General features: G+C 42.0%; 1 protein-coding gene across 3 annotated transcripts in view; it reads right to left on the reverse strand.

Annotated features, from left to right (window-relative positions):
• The window catches only part of LOC146008306 (myosin light chain kinase, smooth muscle-like), a 71,162-nt gene that overhangs the window by 35,857 nt on the left and 12,450 nt on the right, over positions 1–22,855 (reverse strand). Inside the window, exons 1-4 of one of the 3 annotated variants that reach the window (XM_083147466.1) lie at positions 19,158–19,244; positions 12,482–12,643; positions 12,000–12,113; positions 11,270–11,398 (exon numbers count right to left, since the gene is read on the reverse strand). In XM_083147466.1, the coding sequence (XP_083003592.1) occupies positions 11,270–11,398; positions 12,000–12,113; positions 12,482–12,643; positions 19,158–19,167 (415 nt within the window). In that variant the 5' untranslated portion in view covers positions 19,168–19,244. Of the gene's footprint in view, positions 1–11,269; positions 11,399–11,999; positions 12,114–12,481; positions 12,644–17,569; positions 17,810–19,157; positions 19,245–22,855 lie in introns of those variants that run through there. The other 2 variants (XM_083147465.1, XM_083147467.1) reach the window with 2 other exon arrangements.

A 22,855-nucleotide genomic window follows, 5' to 3' on the forward strand; every position in this document is an offset into this window, starting at 1 on the left:
GAATAATGATATATTCAAATTGCTTTCTGGTTAATACCAGTGTATAAGAAAAATGCCGCTGGTATGTCTGCGGTGCCTTTCAGAAAAGTGATAAATGGTGAGAAAACAACCCCCACCGGTTTTAGGGACTGCTGCTTCTTGTCTGGAATAACCGTGGTTTTTACAAGTGAGCGAGTACCTTTTCCTGAATAATAGGGTAGAAATTAAGGTATTACTTCTGTCCCTTTCCTAAAAAGGAAATTTGCCCTGTTGATACAACTTCAGTGCAGGGTATTCACCTTGAGTACTTGGGATGAGTGCGTACCAGTGAGAAAAATAATTAGGTGTATATATAGAGATAAAAGGTTATTTTCTCTATATTAATTCTATACACCCAATTATTTTTCTCACTGGTACGCACTCATCCCAAGTACTCAAGGTACTTGGGCCCCCAAAACCAGAGAGTACTGTTCGGTCTGTCCTTGTACTGTTCTAATTTACTCTCAGGGGAGCACCTCCACCTCAATACTGTGCAGCAGCAATTTAGCTTACTATTGTTTATATTGTGGAAAAACATACTATAAGTGATTAGTTAATTACTATTGTGCCACATGACTAGTGCATCGGTATCCTCCATTTTCCCCATTCCCTTGTTCATGATTGCATAGAGAGGAATCAGCAGCAGAAAGAAAGAAATAATAATGCCACTGTATAGGTCATTGGTACGACCTCATCTAGGAGTACTGTCAGCGGCGTAACTACATTTTGGGTGCCCCCCTGCCGTTAAAGGGAGGGCGCCCAGCCACTCACCCGCCCCTCCGCCCGCCGCACCAACCCCCGCAGTCTTACCGTGTTCAGTTAAGTATGCGCTGGTCCCGGCTCCCTTCTTCTGCTATGAGGACCACCACAAAATGTCCGCCCCCATACAGCAGACAGTTTCAGAGAACTGTTTGCTATATGGGGGTGGCCATTTTGTGGTTGTCCTCAGCAGAAGAAGGGAGCCGGGACCAGCGCTACTGAACACAGGTAAAGACTGGGGATGGGGGGGGTTTGCGGGGGTTGGTGCGGCGGGGTGTAACTATAGCACTGCAGCCCCCGGCGCCCGCACATGCATAGCGCCCCCCCCATGGTCACGGGGGCTGCGGTGCTATAGTTACGCCTCTGAGTACTGTATCCAGTTCTGGAGGCCAAATCTTCAGAAGGATATAAATACATTACACTGTACAAAAGTAAGGCAACTGAAATGGTGCATAGCCTACATAAAAAAAGTTGTCACCTGAAAATACTATAGTCTTCCCAATATGTATCGTTTGGAGCAGAGAAGGGCAAGTGGGGATATGATCTAAATGTTCAAACATAATCAAGGGTTTTACCAAGCCCCAGGAGGGAAACATTCTTTAGTAGTATTAGAACAAAAAGACATGCAATGAAACTGGTGGGAGGTTTAAGGGATATCAGAGGACACAAATTTTCACTTCACAGAAAGGGTAGTAGACAAGCGGAATAGCACCCTTCAGAGGTGGTAGAGGCCAAGACAGTAGAGCACTTTAAACTTGCATGTGACAACATAAAGGACATCCTTACAAATAAATAAGGATCAAAATAGGGTTTAAGGTAACAAGGAGGTTCAAAAAATAAAATAAAAAAAGAGGCAGACTAGATGGGCCAAATGGTTCTCATCTGCTATCAAATTCTAGGTCAGATTTCATTTTAATAAGCAGCAAGTCAGAGGCGTAACTCTGGGAGGAAACGGAGTCATCTGCCACCGGGCTCCTGCTCCCAAGGGGGCACCTTACCTCCCCTGCCACTTTGAATCAGTTAATTGAAGGCTGACGATATCTCTTCTGTGGCTGACTCCCCCTCCTAACATAATTTTTGCAAGTGTCACACTCTGTATTAGAACCCATGACCTGTCTAGAGATAGACACCTGGTTGAGGTATTTGGGGGGCACTAATATTTATCTTGCCTCCGGGCAACTGGAACAAACTGACGCCACTGCAGCAAGTACACAGCAAATTTAACTCATTTGATCAATAAAAGGCACAGCTGAACAGGGTATGGGTCATAAGGTCGATAGACCAAAAGGGTTGACACAAGTTTAAAATTTTGTGTGTCTGTTAACATATACACTGTATCAGTGTACCACTATGGTGTGCACACTATTATATTCTCCCTCTACGTGAATAGTTAAGTATGAAAAGCCAACTTTTTTGAAAAAAAAAACACACACAAAAAAAAAAAAAAAAAACACACCTCATGTCGACCTATAAACCACATACATTATTCATGATATTAACACCACAATGTTGACAGCTAGGTCAGACATTATCACTGTCAACATTATGAATGCTGACATGTTGACAGTCTCAGATGCACATGACTGTCGACATATCACACCCATCTTATTGTTAACACAATCGGCATTGGCTGGAGGTGAAGGATATAGTGCGTATTCATGAAACGATACTATTAATGCTATTGTTCATTGCTACATAGCCAAAATTGACCTGCATGCACAGACTACGGTGGGGGTCAGTAAAGCACGAGAGCAAGCATAGTTAATGTCAATGAGCATACACATACACATTTTTAAGAGAGATCACTCAGAAGGGCCTTTCTAAGAGAATATCTTTAAAGCCCCATTCACACTAGACTAAAATTTTAAGTCTATACATGTTGCCACTATACAAGCTGTAAGTCAGGGATGGGGACAGTTTGGTCCTCCAGCTTTTGTTGAACTACACATCCCAGCATGCCCTGCAACAGTTTTGGCATGGCCAAATAGCAAAACTGTAGCAGGGCATGCTGGGATGTGTAGTTCAACAACAGCTGGAGGGCCGAATGTTCCCCATCCTGCCTGTAAGTAAATAGCCATGCCTTTCTACATACTAATAAGCAGATTGTTATACGGTTTCCCCGAGTAGTCATGAAGGGGAGTGATAAATTATTCCAAAATCATAGGAAGTGGATCCATCAACAAAACAGGTCTTCCATGTAGATAAGTTTTATGATCATTAATGACTCCCAACATAATTATCTACATCCAGTATGCTGTAGCAAACAGATTTAAAAGCTAGCCTATAATTTTACTTTTATTTTCTATTTACATTTAAAAAAAGGCACAAACCTGGACTTTTGGAGTAGCACCATGACCACACTCACTATTCTGAATTTTTAAACAATATAAAAAGGACATGCATGCACACAAAATACCACAACCATACATTGCCAGCAATATACTGAGTAGTACACAAAGGTTAAGTTAATTAAAATGTTCACTACACAAATTAGAATTTTGCCACAGAAACCACTTAGATTTTACTTCTAATTCTCTAGTCATGCTAGCCTCAACAGAAAAGTACAGAACTTACATGTATAACTGAGAGTTCGGTATTATACTTCAGCCCAACAAGCAGAACAAAGTCGTAATACTGCACTTCCTACAGGAAACTGGGACACCAGTCAATTAATACAAATCTTTGTCCCTGAATTATAAAATCAAAGGATACAAAGTCCACAAAGCTGAAGTTAGCATGAAATATTGCAAACATTATTGGAGTCTAAAGGTCATTTTATGATGAAGTGTTTGGTATCTGAGCTCTGCAGTGTAATACAAAAAGGACATGAAGCAAAACGTCCAACAGGCAGGCTTTTTTGGAATTATAAAAGCAAGAACACAAAAACACCAAAGCAATGTATACCTGTAGGGAAAAAAGCATACTGCAGAAATTAACAAAAGTTACAAAATACAAAACGCACAGGTGGCAGACAGTAAAAGTACATTGCAATACTGTTTAAATAACTATGTTGCAATAAACAATGAGTCCAGTGCTTTGCATCCAAGACCTAGGGCCTGATTCAGATTCACTTGCAAACAGTGGCGTAAGTTCATCCCAGTTGCCCGGAGGCAAGATATTTATTGGTGCCCCCAGCACATCCACACACAACCATACATAGTACACACACACACATATATATGTCTCTTATGAAATATATATCATTTATATATAGAGAGAGAAAGAACACATATTTCAGAACTCAGCCACAGATGCTATTTCAATGGATTTCAATTAATGGATTTCAATTTGCTGGGAAGGAGAAGTGCCCCCTTGAGAGCAGGAGCCCGGCGGCAGATGACTTCATTGCTTCCCAGAGTTCTGCCACTGCTTGCAAAGGCAAATTCACTTTAATGGACAAAACCATGTGCACTGCAGGTGGGGCAGGTGTACAGAGAGTTACATTTTGGTTTTATTTTGTTTCTGTGCAGAGTAAATGCTGGCTGTTTTTTTAACACTGCAATATAGATATCGGTTTGAAGTACAAACCCCACCCAAATGTAACTCTCTCTGCACATGTTATATCTGCCCCCATGCAATGCACATGGTTTGGTCCATTAGAGAGTGAACCAGAATCAGGTCCCTAGTGCTAGGTTTGACATAACTTAGGGAGGAAATATTCTTAAAAAGGTGCAAACCAGGGTATATAAATAACGCAGCATTCAGCCTGGTAAATGATTAAAGTGAAGGACAAGTGTGTTGGCAGAGTATATAGCGGTGCCAGGAATGTGGTTTGAGTGAGCATAGAGTGAACGGTCATCAAAGAGTTAACTTTGCAGGTATGCAGTATATAGCATGTATAACATCACAGGCAGGTGTACACAGCGTATGCTACAGGTACTATACTTATAGTTATCCTGGGTATGCAGCAGATGGATGGAGGTAATGGACGTCTCTTTTGAAGCAGTGAAATCTGCACAGTGGCCAGACTAGTAACTGGTCTGTGAAGGCTGTCAGCGGGGCTAGGAATGAACTGAAGCGATAATTGGCAGGACAGCTCCCGGTGGGGATGTCTGCTGGCGGTCAGGACACACTGCAGGGAATGGTGCCATCCTGTGCTCCTTATCCAGCAGCACACTGTCAGAAGGCACGCTGGCACACTACAGCATGGGCTTCCTCTCCTCAGCAGCATGGGACACACAGCTCTGAATAGGGCTGGGTTAGGGGGGGGGGGGGGGGGAATCAGGGTGAACCCCCAGTCAGATAGATAGGTAGGAGGTATTTACCACTTTATAGGGCTGTTTCATTTGTACGATTTTTGCTGCATATCTTTTCTCCTGTCCCACAGTTACTTCCCAGTTAGATATTCCCTGCCAAGTGGTCTCTGACTGTATTGACAGAGAACTGCAGAGACAAAACTTCCTTTTTCAAATCCCCATCACATATCAAAATACATTAGTTAGATATTTTGATTATTAAAGTGTGGCATTAACACACTAGCTCCACTGCATACAGGGGCTTTGTCAAGACCCCAATAAAGAAAGTGTAATACAAATGGATCACTGGGGCAGATATATTATAGCGGCACGATAAGCTCCGCTATAATACTTCCTGCTTCGCCTCATTAGCGAGGCTAAGCAGGAATGGACATCGACAAGATGTATTAACATCTTGTCTGCCGAAGTGGGGGAGCGCTAACTCCCCCCTCCGGCGATGTCCCCTCCTGGAGATAGCGCATCAGTTTACACGGATGCACCGTCTCCTGTCCCCCAGCCGGCTGCACTGGGCATGCACGGGATCTCGCTGATCACGTGAGATCCCCAGCGCAGCCCAGAGCTAACAGCAGGGACAGCGAAAAAGCCAAAAGCGGCATCACGCGGAATGGTCAGCGATGCTGACCGTTCATACATTAGGCCTGCTATCATTTAAATAGCAGCGCATAGCGACCCTGTCCTTTACCGCAAGCTGGCTCCATCATACATGGGGGAGAAGCGGTATCAGTGCACATAACGTGCCCGGATACCCCTTCTCCCCCATAATGATCTTTCATACATACAGTATGCCCCAATGTAACAAATCTTTCTGGGCTTAATGCCAAACTGCACTATAGCAACTAAAAAAAAACCTAATGGTGTTTACACACGGTACTTATTGCCTTCCGATGTTGACGATAGTCAACATCGGATCGGATGCAGATCGCAAGGGTTTTAACCCTTTAGATCCCGATCCGCGTTCACGTATCGCAAGGCAGAAAGTCTTGTCTGCCTTGACTATATAGTGCAGATCTGCACTATATAGTCAGACTTGTATGCAAATCGGATGTGCATTCAGATACAATCCAATATCCGATCTGATCGGATCGTGGATAGTATCTGAAGGCACATCTGACCGTGTGTACACACCATTACATCACATTAACCAATATCTTCGTGGCATTTAACAGGCTCTGAGCCAGTGATTATAACACTACATCATTTCTCTCTTTTGTAAGCACAGTATATATGTTAAATGTGTTGTCTAGGTCTTTGATTTTAATCACTTATATCACCTTTACATTATTCTGGTCCATGTTTCACTAAAGTGAAGGATACATAGGAACAGCTTTTTAAACAAACTTAATAAAAGTTCAATATAAAACGTAACAATACACAAGTAAAAAACATGTTTCATTCCTAAATTGTGCGTCCAACAGTGCAACCTCTTCATTTACTGTACAATATTTAAAAAGGCAAGGCTTCTACTAGCCACATCTTTCAAGTAAAGGCATTGCTCTTTTAAATATCAAATCTGAAGGGACGTTTTATAACTCATCATAAAACTCCCAGATAAGGAAGAGGAAGTACTAACCAATCAGCTTCTAACGGAATTGACATTTTGCAGGCTGGGTTTGAAAAAAATGATAATTGGTCGGCACTCTTGCAAAGCTTTTTTTATCTCTTTATTAGTGATTTGGTACTTACAAAACTCTCCATCTTTAATAATTATACATTAACATAAAAAACACTGACCATAATCAAACTATGTCATAATTTAACAACTTTCCTATTCTTCTATACCATCTGTTTCCATCCCTCTACCCCTACTTGTGGGAACTGCTGTGCGGACACTTCTCATGTTATATTGGTGGATCATTAGCCTCTAATGCAGGGGTGTCCAAACTTTTTGCAATGAGGGCCAGATTTGGTGAGGTGAAAATGTGTGGGGGCCGACCATTCAGCCTGACATTCTTTGAACCATTTTACACATCAGAATGGTCCCCCACTCTGCCCCAATTCACTGTATGTCCCCCAGAGTGCCCCCACTCACTGTATATTGACCTGCCTGACCCCCCCCCCTTCTCTATGCCCCCCACACTGCCCCGCCTTCACTGTATGTCCCCCAGCATGCCCCGCCTTCACTGTATGTCCCCCAGCATGCCCTCCATTCACTGTATGTCCCCCACTCGACCCCTTCACTGTATATTCCCATAGACTGCCCCTCTCCTTCGCTGTATGTACCCCATTCACTGTATGCCCCCTTCTCTGTCCCCATTGACTCTTTGTCCCCCAGCCTACCCCCCCCCCCCCTTCTCTGAATGTCCATCACTCTGCTTCCATTCACTGTATGTCCCCCAGCCTGGTCCTCCTTCACTGTATGTACCACATACTGCCTCCCTTCACTGTACATTCCCCTGCAGGAGACAGATGCTTGGGCTCCCGCCCTCATCCACTCCGCATATTAGGGGAGCAAGCTTCCCCTTTTCTGCCCCCCCCCCCCTCCCCCCTCCCTGCACACTGCTGTCACTGAGATCACGGTGGAGGGTGATATATGATTGCACATACTCATCTGAAAGACGGCAAACACGTCTCACATTGGCAGCCGGCACCCCCTCACCAATGCAGACAGCAAGCCAGCAAGGTAAAGGCGCGTGCTGTAGTCCTGTGCTGTATATACCACGTCAGCCTCCAGCTGTCCGCTTCCGCCTGGAGGCTGCGGGCCGCTTGAGGTGACATCACGGGCCGCAATTGGCCCCCGGGACTTTGGACATGCCTTCTCTAATGTTATGTTATACCAAGAAGTATTTAATTGTTGTAGGAAGAATTGCAATATAGCTCTCCCACAATTCAAAGAATCCTTCCACTTTTAATTCTTTTGTCAAGGATACCACTATCCATTCTAGACAAAAATAATAACTTTTCCTTAAATAAAGAAAATGGTGGTATTTCTGATGATTCCACACTTGTAAAAAAATAGCTACAGAACTTAATATCAACAGTAATTTCCGACATCCTCTTGATAACAGTTGTCCCTGTGGTAGTATACTTAAAAATCGCCCATTCTGAGGTAAAACAGACATTATTTACTAGATTTTAGGCATACCTGCATACTTTAAGCCAAAATGCCCTTACTATAGGGCATTCCCACAAGCAATAATATATGTCAGCATTGTCCACTTGACACCTATAGCAACTATGAGTAGTAGAAGAACCCATTAAATAAGCCCTGTGGGGGCTGATATATGTTATATATGGTATACATTAAATAATAGTTCTTTATAAGAGCTAGCAGGTATCAGACCATAGGATTTATGTAGGTTTTTCAACAGGGATTTCACCGTTAAATTTGGAAAATGTTTTAGCCATTGAGGTAAGCCTGCGCGAATATTTTCGTAGTTGATTATGTCCCGTAACCCTTTATAATGTCTCGAGAGCGCCTGTTTGGTGGAAGGGTAGATAGAAACACATCCAGTGTATTATGCCAATCCTGATCTGAAAAATTTGCAAAGCTTTAAGGGCGAGATGTACTAAAGGGAAAATGCAGTAAAACCCCCGTTTTACCGCATTTTCCTATGTACTAAAACCCATTCGCTGCGGTTTCGCAGGGCAGGGTATCGCCACCTTTGGGTGGCGATACCCTATAGAAGCCTATGGGCTTCTTTTCGCCGCCCGCCGCAACGCCGACCCCCCCTTTCCCCCCTCCCTTGGGCTTACCTTCTTGCAGGTCCTCCTGGACCCCGGAAGGTAAGCCCTTCCTCCCCCTAGCAACGCAGCCGGACGTCCTTCCGGCTACAGGGGGAGGGGGAAGCGCCGGGGACAGCTTGCTTAGCTGTCCCCGGCGTGTAGGCAGCAGAAGCCGGCTGGGAGGTGACGGAGACCCCCCGCAGACCACAGTACAGGTATCGCGGGGGGCCTCCGTCACCGCATCGCGATGCCAGCCGCATATGTTAGTACATATGCGGCGGCATCGCGGCGGGGGGGGGGGCGCGAAGGGTGGCGATGTATTTTAATACATCCCGCCCCAATACTGTATCCTATAGATTGTAAGCTTGCAGCAGGGCCCTCCTACCTCCAAGTCTGTCTGTTGTTACCCAGTTTGTTTTATCACGGTCTACTATTGTAAAGCGCAACAGAATCTGCTGCACTATATAAGAAACTGTAAATAAATAAATAAATATCCCCCTAGGTCACTGTCTAGTGATGAATAGACACTAACTACCAAAAGGTGACAGATCATTTAAAAGAGGGGCAGCTTCTTTTCTTTTAATTTTTAGAAGCTTTAGTAAGTTTACCGCTGAAAAACCATAGGGTTTCTCAGATGGTTGATTATCGAAAAATCTGCTAGCACCTCTGCATGTTTGTATCAGGCTTGCCAACTTTTAGGCTGCATTCTCCGGGAGAGGGCACCCAGTTTCAGGAGGTTGGGGAGGTGGGCATGACGTGGAAGGGGCAGAGCTATACAGCAGCAAAGGAGCCTTGAGTGGGGCATGGCTATTGCATCACGGTGGCCATTGCCTCAGATGTGCAAAGCCTGTATTACAGACATTGCACAGTGGGGCACAATGATGGAGGCTGGGGCTATTGCTGGGGACTTGCCCACCACTTTCTAGGGGGGTAGACCCTGTTTTCTAGACAAGTATGGTTTGTATGCAATTCCTTGAATCTGCCAGTGTGTTTCTCATATTTCCAGGCGGCTGCACAGCATTGGTGGACATTTGCACATTACAGTGGCTGTGTATGCGATAGCAGCTGCCCAGCACAAGCATACATCTTTGAATCAGGCCTATTGTTCCTATAGTTTCTCATGCAGATAAATGCACACAATGCAGGGTAGGCATAGTTACTGTTACTTCGCCAGTCATCTTGTTCCTTTGCATTAATTATACCCAACTCATGCCTGCAGAAATCCACATATATAGGCTTATGGGGAACATCCAGATAATAAGGTTTTTATTATACAATTGCCATATCTGGCTGTCAAACTGAATGAGGATGGTACACTCCATAAACTGCACTGCTACAAGGATGTAGCCGGATTACTGTATGAGAAGTGATTATTGTTCTTTGCTGGGGTGGGACATTTAAAAACATAATTAACTCCCATGAAAATAAATATTCTGTAATTAAATGAAAACACATCTGACACACAACCCACATGGATAACCAACTTACAGCCCCGGGGTGAGTAAATGTTTATTATTGACAGAACCAATAACCAGTATGAAATGTGACGATTTATTCCCACACACACACACATATTGGGGCTCATGTCAAGTTGGATACATGTATGGATTTGTCCCAACAAACATGCATTCCGATCCTGTATGCACCTATTCGGTCATATGCAGTTTTAGTACAATATTACATTAGAACTCCTTGTTCTCGGATAAGCAGAAGCTTACAAGAGCAGTACAGCACAGTAGAGGAAGATCATGTAATCGTGACTGAGCTAGGCTCTGACATAGCCATCAGGAAGGGTCTGTTGCGGGTGCTGCAATGTTGGTGCTAAAATACAAATGTATTATGAAGATGGTCAACACCACAAGCTCGGCCATTACAGATGGCTTATTGCGCCTCACTTGGAAGTTGGGGAGGTTTGTGATTAGTGAGGCTGCTATATTCTGTGTAGTTGTGACAGTCTGTTCAGATAACGTAGTTGATATTTCAATTTGCAAATTGGCATAAAAATAAAAAACATTTTAACCTTAAAAAAACACAACAGAGGTATATTTATCTTATTTATATAGTGACTGAAAGACACATTTACCATGTAAAATGTAACTACAGATATAACACTGACCGGACGCTATTCTATTGGATGTTTGATACTTTATTACACTATTATATTGTGCAAAAATAATGTGACGCAAAGTTCACATTTACCGTCATCTGACGCATCGGCCAACGTATTCCCTACACTACTGTGGGGTGAAGGCATGCATGCTTTTCGCTGTTGGCATTAACCTGTCACACAAGCTAGTGATCTAGGGGCCATATATTGAGTCCACCTTAAATAGTCGTCTTTTTTCCTGGTTACATTTGGAGTCAAAAAGGTGTAAAACTTTACAGGAGACTCCTGTGATCCTAAGATTCTAATCCTTAGGAAATACTAAACATGTAAGCAAGTCATATTTCTCCTTTCCATGTAACAATTGCTTATCTTCTAGATAAAAAACACCTACTACTGTGCATAACTCCTACTGTATTGCCCTCTCTCCACCTAACCATCTGCCTTCCGAGATGCTGCAGGTTCTCACCTTGGGCTGGACTGGAGGAGTTGTAGGTGGCATCAGAGTGGAAGGACACTTCACATGAATTGCTGTTCTTTTTGTGAGGAGAATCCAATGCAGTTGTGGACGGTCTCTTTCCCTCCCGGTTCTCCCAAACTAATAGAAGAAATAGGAAATCTGTCACTTCCTTCAAGATTTAGGGCCAGCAAGAGAAAAAGCATTCAGTAGAATGCATACCATTCAAACACTGCCTAATATAACCCCTGTCAACTACAGGTCCACCAAATAAATTAAGATTTGATTCTTTCATTTGGTGCAAACACTATAAACCGATCTGTTAGTTGTTGTCCAAGGGGATTCATATATTTTACACTGGCTACTGAACTGGCACTTCATAAATTCAGTGAAATGTTTTACAAAATAAAATAGTGCGTCAGTAATAGCTAATGCCATCAGATTAACTGTGGTACCAGCAGCCCTACAGATAACTGCAGATCAGATACTTTTTATTCCATATAAAATCAACCAATAGCTCAAGGTTCCCATATGCGGTGTGTGTTTTATTTGTCACATTCCTACCTCTGCCAGTGTTCCCTTGTCTGTCATAAATACCTGGGCATTTCCAGTAACAAGATGGCATATTATAAACTGCTTGTATTATTTGCTTGCACCAAAGAAATTGTGATGCATTTTATAGTAAAACAAAATAAAAAGCTTCAGGGGGAATAAAAAAAATAAAGTGTGGGGAAGGGGTTACCTTTGCCAGGGTGGGTTTTGACCCAAATAGCCTCTTGGCTATGGGGGCTTCTCTCTTGGTGACAGGACTCCAGCAGTGCAGGGAGTGGACTGCTCTTACCAAGCTTTCTGTTTGCTGGAGAGAAAACACAGAGGTCAAATCCTGAAACTTCCGAGAGTCATAAATATTTCTTTCACTCAAATATTTGCCCTGAGGGAACTAGGTTGTTCAATGGGGGAAGGGGGCGGGGGAGAGAAAAAAAATTCACATAGAAGAAAATCCTGCTAGGTGACGTCACTGTAGCAACAGAAATAGGTTTTCACCTTGAAATTAAAAGCCGCAGAAGTACAGTATCAGCACTGTGTGTGCAGAATTTAAACATATTAAGAGTGAAATACTCATCTTCTCAGAGCAACCATTTGCAAAATTATCTCAGTTTCCTACTTCCATCATTGGTCATTTATGCAAAGCCACATTCGTTTATAGACCATATTTACACTCACCGTTTGGGACATTAGTGAGGATCGGCACTGGAGACTTTACTCTGCGAATACACATTTCTCCTCCATTCTGGGGGCAGAGTTCGAATGTGAGGGTCAGATATCTTTCACATGTTTTCACCACTCTGAGGATAGGGGACATCTCTTTTGAGGTCATCTTCTGAGCTGTCATTAAAATAAAAGTATGTGAGGCTAGGCAGAAAACAATTCTTGGGGACACAGATAAAGGGTATAAATTAGGTCACCTTTAAAATTAGAGATTAGCAACCATATCACTCATTAAATCACTGCCATAAGGTGCGTACACATGGGGCGATGTATCGCTCAATGTCTCCTTTTCATCGGCGACCAGAAATGTTCGTTGATGAAAAGAAACCTCTGCCGGCGGTGTCGCAGAGGTAATCAGCTGGTAGCAGGAGCTTGCTGCGATTAGAACGGGGCAGAAAACGGGAGCATGCACCCGACGATTTATCGCCAGCCACCATATTCCCAGCTATATCAGCCCCTATCGCTGCCGTGTGTACACGGCTATAGAGATCAATGACTTACAGCAGCGAGAAACAAAGCCCTAAAATAAAATACGGTTTCATAATTTGCTTGTCCCTTTTTCTCTTAAGTCTGGAATCACTGGCAGATACTACAATACTTGTAGATGCAAAAGTACTTTCAATATCTTCCTAAATGGTTAAATAAGCAAGTAATGGCAGTTATTTATTTACAGTTTCTTATATAGCGCAGCATATTCTGTTGCGCTTTACAATAGGAAACATTGATTAAACAAACTAGGTAGAAAAAAAAAAAAAAAAAAAAAAAACACAGGAGGGAGGAGGGCCCTGCTCGCAAGCTTAGTCTTTCGCAGTGGTTATCAAACTGTGTGCCGTGGCACCCTGGGGTGCCTCAGGGCACTTGCAGGGGTGGCTTGGGTTGGTAATCCAGGACCAATTCAAATTATATATGATATTTTAGTAGATAAAACCAGTGCTTGTGACTGAATTAAAAAAAATATGCGAACAGAAGTTAATACTGTTCATCACCACAGAACAGAACCTATGGGTTACGTATAAACCCAATTTACTTAAGTTAGTATTTAAGAATTTTTCAATAAACTCTTTTATAAGGGGTTATGTGAATTAAATCCTGATACTCTAGGGCTGGGGTAGCTAACCCTAGTCCTCGAGAGCTACCAACAGTGCATGTTTTGCAGGTCTCCTCACAGAATCACAAGTGAGCTAATTAGCTCCATCTGTGTATCTTTTAAAATGTGTCAGTGATTAATGATTGCAGCAGCTAGGTTGTCTGGAAAATGTGCACTGTTGGTAGCTCTCGAGGGCTAGGGTTGGCTACCACTGCTCTAGGGCATGGTGATTCACTGGTCTATAGGGATAATAGGAGGGATACAGAAGGATAAAATTCCATAGCATGGCAGTCCCACCAGATTATTCCTGGTGGCATGCAATTAGGTGTGAATGCTACTGGAAGTTATAAAGAACAGACCTTTAATTCACACTTTGTTGCTTAACCAAATAAGTAATAATTTCGGTGTAGCTGCCTCATCCACAAAATTCCCTGTTGGCAAGTGAATAACAACATGATACACAATTGTGGGATGGCGCTATATACACACACACAATTGTTGGACTAACAAATTGTCCTTAATACACCGCTCTTGGATGTCTTTAATAAAGTCCATAAAAGTTGTTTATTTAAAGTCTCTTCAATAGATCAAAGATTTTTTCATGAAGATACATGAATTGAATCAGCCAATGCATTTTGACTACACAAAGGCTTCATCAGGGGTTTGCTATATTATCTTGGTTGAGTATCCAGTATACGGATATCAATTATCCGAATTATTCCAAAAACCATGTTTTTTTGGAATAGTTCGAATCCCCCCCCCCTCTCCTCTTGCCCTTTTTTTTAATACTTACCTAGTCCTCCGGCGTCCACGGAGGCCTTCAGCTTCATCTCCGGTGTCTCCAGTGGTCCCAGGAGTGCATTACGCGAGTTCCCAGGCACGCCGGTGACACCATGGACGCCGAGGGACAATCGGGGACAGTATGTAATAAAAAATTTCAAAAATCCCTTATTCGAAATGCTCGTGGTCCCGAGCATTTAAGATCAGGGATACTCAACCTGAATATAGATTTTTATTATTGTGTCCTTTAATGAGACTATAATGTGAACATCACACAATAAAAAACACCACACCAATTTATATTTTAAGCTCTATAAAAGTAGGACACTTGTTTTAGCACATGATTTGGAACAATGGCTCTGCACAAATTGTTATGTGATGAAAACTCTATACTTTAAATCCCTTTGAAGATGACCAGAGCCTCACTCTGACAGAGCTTCCTAGAAAAAGTTTCATTACTTGTTTTTCTTCTTATAAAAAAACAATACATAAAAAAAACCATCAGGGGAGGAGGAGGGGGGGTTGGGGGTTAAAGGAATAGTCACTCCATTCTTTAGCAAGAACCTCTAGCGGACTCACAAATTTATGGAGGAATTGAAGAACCAAAAAAGAAAAAATTAAAGGTTCATACAGATCGGGCGATTTAAGTCCCATTTCAAATGATCTGACTAGATCACTAAGAAATGAAGCAAGGATCACTCGGTGATGCACCATATAAAAAGGTGTACACACTATCACCCACAGAGATATACAGCGCATGCATGGTCTATCCTGCTTAGATCAGAGTGTTTTGCTTATAATTCTTATTTAGCACCTTATTTATTAACAGCTTCTTATATAGCGAAGGATATTCCGTGGCGCTTTACAAAGGAGACAGTGATACAACAAACAGGGTATTTACAGACAGTCAAAATGTAAGAAAGCCCTGCTCGCAAGCTTACAATCTATAGGGAAATAGGCATTGATACATAAGGATAGATACTGTATTCTTTATTGCATCGATTCCACCTTCTAGAAGATAGTAGATAGAATCTGATTTGGTTGTTATGGGCAACATCCCATCTTCAAAAGAACTACGATCTTAGTAAATTTACCTCAAACTCCCGCTACATAGATTTCCAGATAGCCCAATAGAACCAACTATAGCACACATGGCAGGAGAACTGGAGATATCTGTTTACAGCAGTGGTTAACCATCTCACAACACCTCCTCCTAGCTGTTCAAATTCCACCATGCTTTTTGTCCCACTATCCAGCCCCTTGTGATCCCGAGAAAGGAAACCTAGCTTCCCATTGGCCAACAGTGGACATCGTTCAGTAGCCTGCTATGGGGACAGCCATTTTCTTTAAGCCCCAGCTGCTCAGGCCAGTGGTATACAAAACAGCAGTGTGCCTAGCTATTTTCTTGAATTAAATACACCGTGTTTCTAAAAAATAAAAAGCAACCATTAACACAAAAAAAAGAAAAACCCTGTAAAAAAAAAAAAAAAGTTTTAAACATCGTCATTCTTAACCCTTTGAGTGGCAACGTTGCTGTGAGATCCTCAAATTATCTGCTAAAAATTCCAGCGTCGCTGAGAGATGCTGGCATTTTAGCGGATATTTTGAGGCTCTCACAGCAATGTTGACAATCAAAGGGTTAATTCACTTTAGTTTGCTGCCCCTGGACATTGGTGACCTTTTTCAGAGAAATGCTTACATATTGAAAAAAAAAAAATACATCATCTGACTAATAGGTTTGACAATTCACTTTGCAGCCCACAACCCACACAAAAGTCATACACACAAGTCTAGATCTGTGGCTCTCCTAGTACCTGGATCCGATGCAGCTAGATTCCAACTGAGGGGGTGCTTTCACTCAGTGCTCTGAATTGCAGTACATGATGGAAACCTTACACCAATGGTCAGATCGTATAGATAAAATGTAAACATGCAACTGAACATGTAGAACAGGATTTTATTTATATATACAGCAGTGCCAGTAAATATTTTCTCTCAGAGATCAAGGAAGTCTTTGTGTAAAATAAGTACTGCAGTGTAAAATCACTTTGAAACAGTTTAGGTTTTAGGGGCTTCACTTAAATGGCTGTTTTCCCCCCCCATGAGTGACTGATCACAAGAGGTCATCATCACTACAAAAGTACCCACAACTCTAAGCCCATAGCCAAAATTACAGAAAGAGCTTGTGTATCTGTAAGCCCACTGTTCATATATGTACGCATTCAAGCGACAGTCATGGCCCCCCTAGACTGAACCCCAATTGACAATCAGATCGGCAAAGCAACAAAAACCTTGCAGTAAGAACAAAGCATGAAAAAAAAAAAAATTGCATTAGTTTCTCAGAATACACCCCTTTGGTACTCAAGACAACTGCATCCTAAGCATCGTTGTGACTACATGCCGCTAAACAAGTACATTACTAGATCACAGCATAGATGGCAATAATCACCAATTTCATTTTTCAATGCTGTTTATACACTGAATATTTCCACTAAAATTTGAACTCTGAATGCATTTCTCCATTTATTAAAATACTCTGCTTTATATATTTGTGTAAAAAAAATATTTATATAAAATAAAAATATATGTAAAATAACTTCTCCCCCCACCCCAAAAAAACTAAAAATATAAAACACACACACACACACACACACACACACACACAACCATATGACAATCACTTCACATAAGCCACTTAAATACCAGTGTGTAAGTATTAAGTAATAAAGCTTCCTACTATGGAAAAATAAAAAAGGAGTTACCTTGGAATTCTGTGATCTGTATAGGATTTGTGCTTTTATATGGTCTGGGGACTCCTTAGTGCCCTTTAAATCCCTCTATTTTATAGTGACAAAATAAATTAAGACCAAACTATTTGTGTTGCAGTGCCCAATAATTTTGGGTAACAATGATTTGCTGAATTTTGGCATTTATATTAAAAGTACAGATGTATTCCTAGATTAGACTAGAACCAGGTCTCGCAGTAACTAGACAAGAATGTTAGAAAGCACTGTCCAAACATTACAGGACACCAAGTACTCCTCCCCCCCGCTGCTTTTCTAACAGATCTGTTTTTAGTGTTTACTGGATTTCCTAAAATGCTCTGCATACACATTTTCCTTTATACTGTATACAATTCCTGAAACGACAGAAAACGGTACACACTATATACATACCCATGAGCTGCAGCCCTTTGCTTCCACTTTCTGGACCTTTGGGCTCAACTGCATCTTCACCATTCAATAAAGGTTTCCCCAGCTGGATCCTTAACGTGGATGTGTAACTCATCTTAAGGAAATCTCCAGTCTGTTTATCTGTCTAGCTGAGCTCATTCAAAGTGAGAGTGTGCATATATCTCTTGCCAGATCTCACTGGAGTGTTCCTACACACCCAGAGTCTGCCTACAACTCTCAGAGGAGCTAGTTATAAGGGCACAACGACTGATACTCGCTCACCACCAATCAGTGTAAACACACAGAGGCAGAAAACTAGGCTGAGCTAATAATCAGTAGCTTTGTTCCCAGTAGGGTATATTACACAAATTGGCTATTCCCACATTAGCATCTGTGCTACATGCTAAGAGAGGTTTCAAGCTTTTAGAGAAAAGTTGCAATAAAATATGAATCATAGATAGTGGAGACTGCCAGTACATGAATCATTATCTGTATACAAACCTCAACCTAGGACTTTGTAGTAGTGGTATTTATTGAACAGTTTCTTATATCGCTTTACAGAGACTATTTGAACATTCACATCAGTTCCAGTGGAGCTTACAATCTATATTCCTTACCATATGTACACGCACACACAGACATTCTAGGGTTAATTTTTTGGGCGCCAATTTGCCTAGAATTTTAGATGGTGGGCGGAAACCCACGCAAGTATAATACAAACTCCGCACAGTTAGGGCCATGGTTGAAATCAAACCCATGACCTCAGCGCTTTAAGGCAGTAATGCTAACCATTACACCGTCCGTGCTGCCCCAGTAGTAGTACCACAATTACTGCAAAGAGTTATAGTTCTAGCCACACGTTGAGGTTTATATTTTTTTGCTTTTATTTGTTTACAGATAAACATTTAGAACACTGTGCAGGGATAATGTGTGTCATAGGCAATAAAACCCGTTTCTCGTGAAATATGTATCTGGATGACTAAGTGACTGCCGACAGACATTGTTTATCGGTAGACTTTGTCAAGAGGTGAAAACAAGCAAAATGTCGATATGGCTATGGGCGACACCTGAACAGATTGACATGAGTTTTGGGGGGTTTATTCTTATTTTTTGTCATTTTTTCACACTCCACATGAACTCTCATTCAAAATGGTAAAGTGTGCTGCAGCGGTAGAGGAGCGACGCACCTTCCCGAAGCATGGTGAGCTAAGTGAGCCATGTGAGGGGGCCTGCCATACACCAATAAGGGGTTGACATGCTCAGGGGCTCCCATGAAAAACCCGTCAATATTGTCCACCCATGTCAACATTGTGCATGTCGGGTTACTGAACCACACCTCCTGCAATGAGGCCATCCCAAGGAGTATGCTTAATAGCAGATTCTATTCATGAAGAAATTCCATTCCATGGGCCAATTTACCCCTGCATGTATCATCGATGACCATTGAAAAAAATGATTCTCAACCATCAATGTTTCTGATCCAATGTGATGTTTTCCCCATTAGAATCCAGGTTTGTGATGGTTGCCATAAATATAATCACATGTTTCTCTTTAATGTGTGGTGATGGAGTACAAAAGATGAAATACTAACCAACAACCATCAGTGCTCCCTTGTGTTTCTGCAGACCAGCTCTGTCTTCTGCCCATGCATGCACACCACTGTGTAATGAACGTTTCAAACCCTTGAATGTATTAAAAATAACAATAAAATACTACTGCGGTATTAAGTGGGAAAAAAAGCTTCCATTAGTCCCCCCCTTCCAATGGCCAGCCCTAGCAGTACACCGTGACCAGTACATCACTGGGTGTGCGAAGATCACACAGATACAGGGTGACCAATCATAGAAGGCCATACTCCAATGCTTTCTCTCAGCCAATTCCTTCAGTCTTGGAAATGAGCAGCTCCCTACATTGCAGAAATGGCTAGGCATAGGATCCTGGGTCCCCATCCCCATACACAAAAGTAATACCTACAATGTTATCATAAAGAGCATCCTGGATCCCAGAAAAAAATAAGATCTAGGAACATAATATAGAAATAAAATCAAAATTGCTTACTTTTGAAAACTAGTTTCAGGGAGATAATAGTTGGTAGAAGAATTGTGCACAGCGCCCCATTGAGGGGGTGTGTCATGCTCCACTTAAAGGGCGTGTCTAGTTCCATATATGTAGAGATTGTGAACGTGGCACCTAGAAGCATGGGTGTGTACTACTAAATCGGAGAGGAATCTTTTAAAATGACTTAAGGTGCGTACACACGGAGCAATTTGGCAAATGATTCAATGTCTTGAACGATATCCTCTGAACTCCTGCACAAACGATTTGGTGTCAAATGATGAAGGATTGAGCAAACGATTACACATGAACAATTGATCTTCAACGATGGTGGAGGGAGAGGGAGCCAGTCAATTAGCCTTACCAAATTGTTCATACACATGAAATGATTGGTCGCTGATCTTTCTGCATGCAGGAAAGATCAGCGACCTCGAACGTCGTCCGTCGGGTACGCGCATTGTCCAATATATTGTTCATACATACAGAATGATTTGAGCGATTGGTTGTTTCAATCAGTCAGGAATGCCCAGATCTTTTGCCAAATCTATGTGTGTACACACCTTTATTTCCAAATGTAGATGAGCCCCAAAGAAGCTAGTTAGAGCTACTATAAGTGCTGGGAAATGGCGCTGATGATGCAATGTAAATCTCTCTCTAATTCCATTTCCCCCCCAAAAAATGTAACAGTGTAATGTGGGCTAGATGAAATGAGGAAGATGGTAGACTAAGGTGCCCATACATGGTACAACTGTTACGTGTGATAAGATGTGCGCTCCTGTCGCACAGTTTAAAAAAGTATGCGCTGCACATACTTTTTGTACTAGCTCTCATCCAGTGGTGTAACTATTTAATGTGCGCCCACCCTGCCTCCTCTAGTATCTTCAAAAACTGTCTGCAGTATGGGGTCAGCCATTTTCTAAGTGTCACTTTTCATTATAGCAGCAGGAGCCGGTGCCGGGAGAGACTGGACCGTGACCGTAGATGCGGCAGTCCAGGTACCGGTTATTTATAACCGCCAGCGGTTAACTATAACCATGCAGACACACCCCCCCCCCCCCCCCCGGCGCCCACACTTTCTCTGCGCCTCCCCGCCACCGTGGGGGCTGCGGAGCTATAGTTATGCCACTGATCTCATCTCATTGTATTGTACTGTGTATGGGCACCTTAATGAGGGAGAGAGGGAGATTGCTGCTATTGCAGGGAGTCTCCTGCAGAATGCAGGAGGGTAGGCAACCATGAATAAAATATACCTGGAAAAATTTTAACACCATATCCTAAGGGCCTAAATATTTCTGTTAATATTAATACTATTTACAGTGTTTAATCTATGTAGTTTAACTGTAATATTAACTATTGCTTGACTGATATTACACATTAACTCAACAAGTACATAATAACTACTGCCTGATGAGTTATTACCTAGTATTTAACATATATATTTCCTCAACTTTAACAATTGCTTGACTTATAAATACATATTAACTCTAAGAAACACATTAACCACTGCATAAGTACAGCTTTTATGACCATTTATAATTTCATGGCTATAAATTGCAAAGTGAATGTACATTGAGAAATACATAGATAAGGAATAGCCAAAGCTAAAAAGGACTATAAACAAGGAGAAAGAATCTGTATTTGTAGTAGACAAAGTTAAATTTTAGCATTTTACGGCTTCAGTTCTAATGATCAGTATGATATATAACTGTATATGCAAACTGCATATAGAACATGTTGGGCCAGCTGCACTAAGACTTAAAAAGTGATAAAGTGAAGAGTGATAAACTGCCAGCTAGTACACTCCTAACTGTCATGCTACAGGCTGGGTTTGAAAAACAGTTAGGAGCTTATTGGCTGGTAGTTTAGCACATTTTGAAGCTTGGTGCATCTGGCAGATTAGATATAGAAAATAAAGCTTCTTTGCCTTGTCACTCAATTTCAGGGAGACCCTACAATTGGGGGGGGGGCATTTCTCCTTTAAAAGTGGGAAGGAACAGGATGATGGGATGAATCGCAATGATACTCAGCCACCGTCTTGCCAAGCCACAAATTGCAGTATTTGGGCCTTCACCCTAGAGGTAAACCAAGGCTATGGAGGATATTCAATCTAGGATTCCTACTGTCTGAACGTCCCGACAGTCGGAATCCCGGGCCATTTTCATTTGATACAACAGTAACTCAACAGTTGGAATTCAAATGCTTCAGGTGTGGAGTGTCGGAAAGTCCATGGACTGGCAAAAACGGACGTGGGTTGTACAAAATCATCTGTGAAAAGATGTGCTGATATTTCCCCTGTGGATAAATATCAGCACAGAATTAATACCTTGCTGAAATGTTTTCATGATCACAGACGTCAGAGCTATTGGCCGGTAGTTGTTCAGATTTGTAATAGTGAATTTGTTGGGGACCGGAACAATAGTGGAGCTTTTGAGGCAGGAGGGAACCTTGCGTTGCTCCAGTAATTTGTTGAAGATCCTGGTGAATATGGGGGCAAGTTGACCCGTGCATAATCTCAGGGCCCTCTTGAACATCTCCTCCACATCTACTTGGGTGACCTGGAGTTGGCTGTCGACATTTGAGGCAGCACAGAGGGTATGGTTGGGTTCACAGTGGACTACCTTTTCAAACCTGCAATAGAAGTTGTTCAGCTCATCACCTACTGTAGGTTCTGGTACATCATTTTTGATAATACCTGCGCACTGAATGGTGGATTCAATGAGCTGCAGTAGCACTGTGGGATCTGACTGGAATCCCAAAAATTGCAATATTATATATACTTTGGGGATAGTGCCGCGCTCAATCTGATGTGGTTGATACTAATGTGGTACTTGCTCCACTAGGGAGCTTTTTTGCACATCTGCACACCAAATAACTATGATATTTCAGGAGGAGCCCCAAATCATTTAGTCAAAGAAGGGGGTGCTGCTCCCAACAGTCGGATATACAATATTTTTGAAGCAAGAGAAAAAAAAAAGAGACTTATGTGGGGAGTGCACTGAAAAGAAAGGAATCTTAAAATATAACCTTTATTACTTTAGGATTAATATTCCCGAATTTATGTGGGAATTGTGGTTTTGCAGTGAAAAATCCCGAATTTATGTGGGAATTGTGGTTTTGCAGTGAAAAATAGAGGTTAAAAACTTTTACGTACAGACATATATACACACAATGTGCTCAAAGGAAGGAAATAGTGTTTTAAAATCGCGACAATTCAGAAATAATGCGAACGTGCCC

This window comes from Crinia signifera, chromosome 6 (genome assembly GCF_055691185.1).
Source record: "Crinia signifera chromosome 6, ASM5569118v1, whole genome shotgun sequence".
Lineage (NCBI taxonomy): Eukaryota > Metazoa > Chordata > Amphibia > Anura > Myobatrachidae > Crinia > Crinia signifera.